Source organism: Mus caroli, chromosome 4 (assembly GCF_900094665.2).
Source record: "Mus caroli chromosome 4, CAROLI_EIJ_v1.1, whole genome shotgun sequence".
Lineage (NCBI taxonomy): Eukaryota > Metazoa > Chordata > Mammalia > Rodentia > Muridae > Mus > Mus caroli.
In genome coordinates, this window is record NC_034573.1 from 15,481,392 (window position 1) to 15,492,389 (window position 10,998).

The following is a 10,998-nucleotide window of genomic DNA, read 5'->3' on the forward strand; positions in this document are numbered from 1 at the left end:
TCTCTCTCTCTCTCTCTCTCTCTCTCTCTTTTGTGGCATGGGCTTGAATCACAATGTTGATCTGTGTTTAGATTTGTCAGTTTTCACAACCAATGAGCTTTTGAAGCTATCATACTGGAAGCTCCTCTCCAAGTAAGACAGGTTGTTACATTAACTGCACTTTAAAAATTGCCAGGAATTCTTTCCCATTTAACACTAAAAGCAAAATATCCCAAGTAGACAACTAAACATGCTGCCAGCGTTTACCTATTTTACCAACTGACACTATTAGTCTCAAGGTCTAGAACTGTCTATCATTTGTTGTGCTAACTGAGAAGAGACCACATTGCCATGGATTTTGGTTTAGGCACCACTTCTGCATGTGTTTGGTGGGCACCACTGCCCTGGGAACTGTATTCTAGAAAGGCTATTGAAAAGGTTAGCTATACCACCCCATTTTCTTAAAAGCTCAATTTTAAGCAGTATGAACAACAGTGGAAATTGGGTAGATGTGATTTTCTAAAGTAATTCAACTGTAAAAACTGGTCAATGTCTGACATGATCACACCAGAGAATTGTGTAAAAAGTGCCTTATAAACTTTCAGGTGCTCAATAAGTGGCATTTGTTGACCTGTGCAGATATGCCTCTAAAACAGAACCTCAAGGCATGATATGCCTTTTATTTGATGCTAAATCATTACTTAGTTTGTGAACATCCCACAAGTCATTTTTATTCTCTTCAATTTTTTTTCAAAAGAGTTTCACATGAAAAACTCTAATTTTGTGGTATCATTCATGTAATTTTGTTGTTTAGTTCTACACATATGGATGTCTCACATATATCACATTGTATTACTATTATTGCTGTTAGTTAAATTTCAAAGTTTTACCACCAGCATGCTCTCAACTGGTGATGAATAGAATAACCACTAACTATCTGCTGAGCATGTTGCTTACACCCATGCTGGAACCTCTGACATGCTCTGACAGCAGTCTCCAGCCTTCTGAGTCTCTCTCCCACTAGCTTATGTGAGGTTGACTTTGGTTCCTCTATTATAACTTCACTCTGTTGAGTTCAGTCATTTCTGACTGAAATATGAAAGATTTCCTAGCCTTGTAATCGCTTTTAGGGGTCAGTGTCTTACCCAGAGGGGACCCCAGGGAATGATTATGGTACTTACAGGTGTCTTCTTCTTCCATGGAAATGCTGATCACATAACAGGCATACACAAAACCAACCAGCTGGAAAAAAGCAGATGTTTTTAAGAGTTTGTATCAACATATCAATAACTTCTATGAATGTGTAGTAGAATAAACTTTTAAAACCAAACAATAGCTGTAATTTAAAACATTCATTTTTCAGTAAGCTAAATAGCTTTCTAAAAATTATAGATAAATAAGAAGAAACAGTTTTTGGATCCCTCACTTAGATTTAAAATATACAAACCATTACAAATTATTCATAGAATATATTTTAGTTTTTTTCCTATTTATAGAGCGATTTGTACTATATTCATTATTCTTATAACCATTTTAATGTTTAACATGAAGAAAAGAAACCAAAATATGTTGCACATAAATTAAGCAGCAATCATTTACTTAATAATTTACAATACTGTGACAGTGTAAATCCTATCGGCTGCTGAACTGTTTTGTTAATTACATCATAAGAGACTACATTAACTCGCTGGTGGTTAGTTATTAACTAACTAACATTAACTCGCTGGTGGTTAGTTATTAGTGGTGAAATGCAGTGGGAGAGGACAAACATATCACAGAGCAGCCTTTGGCGCTCCTTGTATTTTTTTTTTTTCTTGCACTTCCCTGAAAGATAATTTCAGCCAGGGGACACAACAGTTCTTGGAGGTTAATATTGTTACTTAATTTCAGCTAATCTAAAATTACTAGACTTCTTCAATAGAGATAAAAACTGCTGCCTCTCTAGCTGGTACAGTCAGCCACGTTGCCTTTTTCTGTGTGGTCAAAGCTTGTTCCCGTCTCCTATCCTCATTGTAAGATAACACTGAAAAGGAACTATTCCTCTTTAGTTTAGTTTTATAATGAAGATAGTCCCAGGGTCAAAGGCTAGTCTTCCTATTGTGGGGAATACCTGTTGGATATCCAACCACCCATAGTGATTCCTAACTCAGGCTTATATTCCTACCCCAGATGATGGAGCTAAGGCCAAGAAGTCTAAGATGTTGAGTGAGTTGTTAGGGAGGAGGCCTCTATATGTTTACAGAGGGGCTTCCTACTGAGGTGGTCAGGAGGAGAAGGCTGGGACTCTGGGTCCAAAGAGTAAAGTATGGGTGTTAAGTGGTCAGCCAGAAAGTGGTAATGCTGAGAGACACATAGACAGTGCAGAGAAATCATGAAGGAGGTGTTGAGGGTGATTCTGAGACACCCACAGAATTACTCTCTAGATGAAACACTAGTCAGTGCAGAAATCACCAGTTGTCAGATTCAGCCAGTGTTCTCTGCCAGCTTACACATGAGCCAGTGGTGTTACATCCTTACTCCCTCTATCTTCCATCACAACTCCTTCATCTCCTGGATGACCAAAGAGGGAGGAGAGGAGAGGAAAGCAGCTAGTTGTATGGTCCCTTCTTAATGAAGACCTGGATAGTAAGATGTGGCTCAGACGGAGGAGCTGAGGGTTCACATGAACGTGGCTGAGATAATTTAATATCTACAAGGGAACCCCCAAAGCTGTAAACTCAGGTTGAACTATGATCCAGACTAAGATAGGATCCTTGAATGTGCTGCAGTCTCAGTGGAAGCATGACTTGTTTTCCAATCGGCTTCTACGGGATCCAGCTTGTGCAGGAAGTCAGCTTCATGCAGAGAAAGATATGACCTGGGACCTCCGCACACACTATGATGTCCTGCTGGAGGTTCCTCTAAGGTGCTTTCACACAGTCTCTAAGCCATAGGGACACTGCCATGACACAGGTCAATACTAAACTACTCATGTCTGCATAAATATGTACCATTTGAATGTACTGTAATATATACTATCCTATTATTAAGTCACTTTTATTATAAATACTATGATAATATTGATTTTTTCCATGCATTTGTCTCTATTTCTGTATTTTATTTTCTAAGGTAGAATTACTACTATAGGAAAACAGGACTGGACACTTCCTTTTGTTATTTTTATAACTATTGACTTGATATTTAGAAAGTTTATTCCATTTCCCTGTAGTTAGACCATTCAAAATCTGGCCATTTGGTTATTTTTTAATATTTGATGCTGGAAGAATATATAATTATTATGATTCAAATAAAACAATGAAAAATAAGCTGAAGTATCACTTATTCAACCACAGTAGTAACTAAATACTCACCTTACCAGTCATTGACGGTAGAGAATATTGTTCCTAGAAAGCATTCATTTATAAAATAAAACACCTCTTTACCTTGTAACACTTTTACTTCATCGGATATATTTTTATTCTTTATTAGTTATGTGAATTATATGAAAAGTTTCTTTGTTCATTTAAGAATTTGACATTCTCAATAATTTGTTGTTTTTTGAGGTTTATTTATTTATTTATTTATTTGTGTGTGTGTGTTTGCATTAGTGTATGTGTACCATACATGTTCAGGTGCTTGTATGAGTCAGAATAGGGTACTGAATTCCAGAAGAGGGAACTGGAGGTATAGATGGCTATGAGTCACCATGTGGATACTGAGAACAGAATCTGGGTCCTCTGCAAGAATAGTAATGCTCTTAACCATCAATCTAGACTCTAGTCTTGTGTGTGTGTGTGTGTGTGTGTGTGTGTGTGTCTGTGTGTGTGTGTGTAAGTTTTTTATGGTCTAAAATGTTTGCTAAATAGATTGGATTTATTTTTTTTTTACTTCACAAAGTAATTATGCCTTCACAGCCATGGAATAGTTTTCTTGCTAAATCATATACCGGAAGGCATCTGCCTATGGACAGGTACCTAGTTCTTGTTGGTGTCTCTGTTTTGGAGTACACATTGTGCACTCAACACAACCGCTAGAGCGGCAACTGTTCTCAACTCTCTCTCTATAAGTCTATAACATATATACTTATGCTTAAACTGGGAACTCTCGTATACTGGTTTTATGTTGCTGGTGTAACAAATTGGCATTTATAACATAAATTGGTTTTCCTTGCTGGAGTCTGAAATAGCTTTCACTGATCTAATATCACATATCAGCAGAGTTGTAGTAATTCTGGATGGTCTTATCAACATCTCTTTTCTTGCTTCTACAGCTTCCTCGAGATGTTAATATTGCTTCACTGGTAGCTAACAACCAAGACAATACTAACAACCCCAGGACAGATTTCTTCTCACGCTTCTATCACTTTTGTCCTTGCCACATTGCCTCCTTGTCCTGTTTTTCCTGGGTCATTGTGTTGGACTCACCTGCACAGCCTTGGACAATCTCCCCACTGTTGAGACCACCTGATCATCATACCTACTTCCATCTGCAAACTCAGTTTATTGCCCATTGTGCTAAGTAGTTATGTTACCAGAGGCATCATGGATTAGGATGTGGAAACCATCCGGGGACATATATTACATGTCTGCAAACTTGATTAAGTCATGGGAAAGCTTACCGTACAATTTTAGCTCTAGGAGATATTGTGAGAGAATAACTTTCTGAGGTCAGTGTTTGGGATAATGATATTGAAGTCACATCTTCATTCATTCCTCTCGGGAAATGCCATTGTGTAATACTGAAATGAAAGCAGCTATAAGCATCTGCACATTTTATATCTGATTTTATGTCTTTTCAACTTTTCTAAAATATGTGCTTTAAGAGCAGAACCTAAGTGCTTTAAACACCACTCATTTCAAGTGGTTATAGTAACAACTTCAAATTGTGTGTGTGCTATCTTTCATTTTGAAAGAGTGTGGTTTTTATTTTGTATTGTGCCTGACAGATACCACACTTATACCAAGAGGATGCTGCATGTGCACTCTTACTTAACAAGAAACATAATTCACATTTTTATTCATAAGCCACAGATTGTTGCAGAAGCATTAATGTCACCTGAAAGAAATTTTTCTTTGCTATACTTAGTATGTAATTTGTAAATGTGCTGAATCCTTCATGAATTCTAGTTAATCTTAGTTCTTCATGACTTCCAAAGGAAATGTAGTCACTCTGTGACTCCTGCTTTCTCCCTTTCCACACTCTCTAGGGCATTGGTGGGGTCTCAGTGTCACATTTCACCTGATGTATTTGCCTGGGTAAGGCCACCCCTGGGAATCCACAAGTCAGATATTATTAGAAACTTGATTTTCTTAGGTTCAGATAAAAGTATATATGAAAATTGATGTAGTATTTATTCTCATGTTACATATATTATCTGTATGTCCTTCAGATTCAGGCATTCTGAATTGTGTCTTGGGCTGTCTCATGTATCTGTTTGGCCTGTGTGGTGCTGTGAATTAGAATGGAGCCCATAGGTTCACATGTTTGAATGGCTAGTCATCAGGGAGTGGAACTGTCTGGTAGGATTAGAAGAATTAATAGGCATAGTCTTGTTGGAGTAGGTGTAGCCTGTTGGAGAAAGTATGTCACTAGGGATGGGTGAGCTTTGTGGTTTTAAAGAGTCCACAGCAATCCACACATTCCCTGTCTCTCTTTGTCTCTCTCTGTCTGTCTCTCTCTCTCATGCCCATTGTCTAAGATGTAATGCTCTTAGCTCCAGGGCCATGCCGGCCTGTGTCCTGCCATGATCCTCACTATGCTGATAATGAACAAGCCATAAGAAATTGTAAGCAATTCCCCAGTTAAATGCTTTCTAAGTGTTGCCTTAGCCATGGTGTTTCTTCATAGCAATGAAATAGTGACTAAGACAACCTGCTTTTGGCAACTAACTTTGAAGAGATTCTTTTTGCTTGACAAGATAGTTTATGGGTTCAAGGAATCTGAGTTCAATAAGATAAACTTTAATGGATTAGGTTTCTTTGGAACCATAAGGGGGTAGCTAAATTGGCTGTAAGTTTCTTCCTATCCATCATGACTAAAATGACACTTTGGGTCTTCTACAACAGTGTAGGAAAAGATAGGCCTGGCCTTGATAGAAACTCATCTGGACCAGTTTTGGTGTTTAATGACACACAGACAGAAATTTAGACAAGCATTTCTAATTTTATCTTAGAGCTTGCTACGCTATATGATAATTTTATATTTTAAGTTTTATATCAAACTAAGGCCAATTAATTCTCACACACAATCACCATATCTCATCTAGATAAGTGAAAGGCAGACAACGATGTCTGGCCATGCTTGGACAAGTGCCCTAGAGGCTCTGAAGCAAGACTGAGGCTATCATGATCCTTATTATTGTGAGTATGAATTTCTGTTGTAATTAAGAAAACAGGCAACACCTTCATGAACACCTAAGTGTTGACCTAAGGGAAAGTGGACTCTCGTTATTTTTCTTTTGGAATGTCTTCTGAGCAGGATATCTAGAGTATGCATTCACACATTACTGTTCATTTTGACAGAGAACATATATTTTTGTGTTTTCTAAAATTGCTCATTCCATTTGGCACAACTGGATCCATCAACATTTATTGGTAAGTCCATCAGCATTTACTGGCTGCTCTATTGGCATTTACGGGAAGAAAGGCCAGAGGATTGATGAGAAGGCCCCTTAGGAGCAAACAGTCTTGCTAAAACACTGCTCTCACATATCAATATGTGAAGTTAATTTGATGGAGTTGAGCTTGGAGACTCAACAGGAGTCCACTTTGCTTTGAGCAGCCACCCCACCCCCACCTCCTGTTCCCTGACAGAGCAACTGTGCAAGCCTGGCCTTCCTGTTTTCCTGCCAGCTGCCAGAACAGGTCTGGAAAGTATCAAGTGCTCACTGGTAAATCATTTTAATATACACTTATATACTTAAAGATACAAATATGTGTTCTCCAAGGGATTTTTATAGCATAAAATAAAATTTTACTTTTTGCAGGAAACTTTTATGTGGTTATAGTTCAAATCTTCTTCTAGCCTTAAAATATCTGTTGACCAGATGGTTAACATTAAAGATTAGATGTGAGGTTTACTGCCTTCATTTCCTCATCCAAGAAAGTAAAGCTGAAATGGAATAAACAGTTTGGGGGTAGATGGATTGCCCGTGGCAGTAAAGAAGTCAGGAGGAACATGGAAGTTCATTATACAAGGACTTCTGTGAAGGCAAAATAGCAGGCTTTGGGCTAATATTTTCAGATTAAATGTAACTTGTATTTCTCCCCCATGGTTTAAGGCTATGGATTCTGAAAAATATTAGATTAGCTGTATTTCATGAAAATGTGTACTGTGTATGTGCTGGTCAATGTATTTACTTTTTTTCCTTTTCAAATATTATGTGTTTTTTCATATATGTTTTTGATTGACAGAGGATATTATCAGATATTTAATCATAGTGACAGCACATTCCTTATCTAGCAAAAAAAAAAAAAAAACCTGTTCTTACCAGTGGGAGTTTGGGAATGCACAGTTCTAAAAGGAAGGAACAATATGTACCAACTGAATGTTTGTCAGAGCCAATTGTTCACTAATGGACCTTAATATAGTCTAGATTGATGACATAAAAGGAATTCTGGCCAGGAAATTGAAATATACAGTTCCATTAGAAACAGTAAGATGAAGATTTACTATGCTAGAAACACTAGCTCACTCTCCAGGCTCTCAAACAGAATTTGCCAGTCATAATCTCAATATTATTGCAAATGAATTAATTAAAATATTTCCTCTTACTTTTGCCTTATTGATGGGCATATTAATAAAATATTTATTTCAGGAATTACTCTTGCTATTGTGATTAACCAAACTGTTGGTTAATTAATAATGTTATGCTCATAAGAGCCTGTCTAGACATCCTGTTAATCACCAAATTGTAGATAGCTGGCTGTGTGCTTCTCAGTTTCCTAGAGTAAAAGTTGAAATAGTCTCTGTAGCTCTCTGCTGATCAACAAGAAATGGAATCAAATGTATGCTTGCCAAGAGAGAAAAAAAAAAACCCATACAACATAAGTAACACAAGGGTAACAGTCTTCAGTATTTTATCCTTTGTGATTTTGGATTTTTGAGACAGGGTCTCACTCTGTAACCCAGGCTGGCCTGGGGTACACTGTAGCACAAGCTACCTTCAGATCCATGGCAAGCCATTGCTTCAGTCCCAGAGTGCTAAAGCTATAGGTAGAAAGTATTTTGCCTGGGCAAAGAATTTTTTCTTGAAGTTCTAAAGATTGAACACAGAGCTTCATGAATGCTAGTTTAGAGCTTGGCACTTCGATACAGACCTGGTATATATTTCTAATTTTAGTAGTTATAAAAGAGAGTGTCTTTTTAAGGTAAACTTTTTGTCTTTTCTGTAAAAGCCACCCATTGCCTTATAGAATTGAAAATTATCTTCTTTGTGTTGTAAATTCTGGCAGCATAAAACTATCCTCTCCAATATACTTAATGAAGGCACATGACTTAAGAATTGATCTTAACACCATTTTTTTCCCATATAAGAGGTTAATTACTTTCCACAATTGGGAAATGATCAGACATTTGGTTTGTAACCCTCTGAGAGTCCTGTCTTGATCCCTCGGGAAATGATCTGTGTCTTTCTCTGCTTTGCTCCAGGATCACAAACCCTCCACAGGGGCACATTTAAAATGATTGCACCATCTATTCATGTCTAGACCACAAAGCTCTACCATAGAATTTTCTTTCCTCAGCTCAACATGAGATTTTGTTTTTTAATATTCAGTACATGACCTTGTAAGAGGCAGTTGTTCATCAAAGTTTCTGAATGGGTTGAGGGATGGGAGCCTGCATTCTTAATACAATGTGGAGCAAACTCTCAATTCTGGGTTTTACCAGTGCTAAAGGTGCCAGGCATGTCATTCAGTCAGTGTTAGTCTCTTGCATTCGTATACTGGGTTACTGCCCTTATTCATTCAGTAACTTAAGAAATTTTGACCTCTCTTTCTGAGGAATCAGGATTGAGCACTGTCTATCGAATCACCTTCAATGTTGGGTTAGTCATCAGGTCTATCTTTCCTTTTAAGGAGTTTTGGATAAAAATAAGCAAACTAAAAAAAAATCTTGGATACCAAAGAACAGGTAGCAGATGGACAACTTCATCTCACACTGCTTTCTGGACACATTTCTTGCTTTACTGTTCCCAAGAGAGCCTTTCTGAGCCACTACTACCAGGTTCACTTGCTTTTTCTTTATGCCTCCAACAGAGGCTTGCTATCAGAGGAACCCCAGGGGAAGAAGTCTTGACAGGGAATGACTTTCTGCTTGTTTAGACCAGTGGAGAGAGTATGCATCTTTGTAATAACCAACCAACTTGTTTTTAATCAAATTGCTTATACTGTTCTTTTCAGGATCCACAGTGAGAGTTATGTCTATTTATGGTGCCCTAGAGAAGTCTGAACTTACCTATAGATATTTGGTTCCTTCCTAAGAGGTCCCCTGGAACCTCAACTCCCAATAAATCAATGAATATGGAAAGCAGATGTCCCCTCTACGATAACCATAAAAAGGTACAGCAGGGATTGAACCAAATACATTCAGCCTCTGAGGATTTATACCTTTTTTTCTGTAGGTCTGGACCATTCCTGTAGACAACTTCCAAATGAAAAACAAATGATTTTCTGGCTTCCACCAAGGGAGAAGAAACTTTCAGTGGCATGCTTTTGTAGTGCAGACACTGCACAAAAGAGTCCAGCAATATCATAGAGGACACAAGTGCTACTTAAACTCAGATAATTTATCCTCTACCTGTGCTGGTTTGAGTACATGCTGTTAAGGGTAGTGTCTAGGTTCCCCCCTCAAACAGTACCTGTTTAAATAGATAGATGTATCTAGGGCTTTAAAAATAAATGTGTCTAGCATGGAAAATTTCATATAGTCTTAACCGATTTTACATCCTAACTATAACTAAAATGGACTTTAAAACTCTGGGTGGTAACTCTAAATGTATTTTGGAGTTAGGGAATTATTTTTGTAGCAGTGTCAGATTGGATGGGTAATATCTGAGCTTGAGTATGTGTGGAGATGTGTGGAGAAATCCCTAAGTGTGCCCTGAGTCCTGTCTCCTCTTGCCTTATCTATTAAAAGAGTTTGACTTAGCAAACTGGAATAAAATCCAGGTAAGTCTTGGTGGCACATGCCTCTAATCTCAGCACTAGGTAGACAAAGTCAGGCTGATCCCTGTTAGTCTGAAGGCAACCTGGTCAACACAGAGAGTTCTAGGCCTGCTAGGAATATACAGTGAGCACTTCTGTCAGAAACAGAAAGCAGGATGGGTTCGGGTGACAGGACCCTCTGTGTCCGTTCAGACAAACTGAACTGACCTCAGACTAGCTTGTTGGATCTTATGTTCCCTTTTTTTCACATCCAGACTCCTTAAAGCTGTTCTTAAGTCTAACTTTAGAGCTGGCTCTGACTTATGGACCAGAGAGGCAACTTTGGGACACCTTCAGGGCCTTAGGGGAGACATTTAATTTCAAAACAGAGGGACAGAGGTTAGTCCCCAAACTTCTTAGGAAAGAAGTGATGTTCTTGAGGCCCAAGATGGGACACTCTGTTTATTGCTTGCCACAAAGGAGTTCTTCCACCCCACACCCTCATCTGCTACTGAAGCAGGTGCACACTCCTGAGTACTACATGGCCTAAGAAGATAGTATAGGCTTTGTAGTTATTCTTTAATAGAACCAAGAGCTGTCCGCCTAGCCATATCATTAAATCTTCATTTTTTTTTTTTGCAGCTTTATTTCTTTTTATTGGGTATTTATTTCATTTACATTTCCAATGCTATCCCAAAAGTCCCCCACATGCTCCCCCACCCACTCCCCTACCCATCCACTTTGACTTCTTGGCCCTGGTGTTCCCCTGTACTGAGGCATATAAAGTTTGCATGACCAATGGACCTCTCTTTCCACTGATGGCCGACTAGGCCATCTTCTGATTCATATGCAGCTAGAGACACAAGCTCCAGGGGGGGGGGCGGGTATTGGTTAG

At 38.3% G+C, this 10,998-nt stretch overlaps 1 protein-coding gene across 1 annotated transcript in view; it reads right to left on the bottom strand.

The window, feature by feature from the left end:
• Nkain3 (sodium/potassium transporting ATPase interacting 3) overlaps nucleotides 1-10,998 on the bottom strand; it is a 617,618-nt gene that overhangs the window by 35,951 nt on the left and 570,669 nt on the right. The window contains exon 5 of the mRNA XM_021159668.1: nucleotides 1,161-1,221. Within this exon, the coding sequence (XP_021015327.1) occupies nucleotides 1,161-1,221 (61 nt within the window). The remainder of the gene's footprint in view (nucleotides 1-1,160; nucleotides 1,222-10,998) is intronic.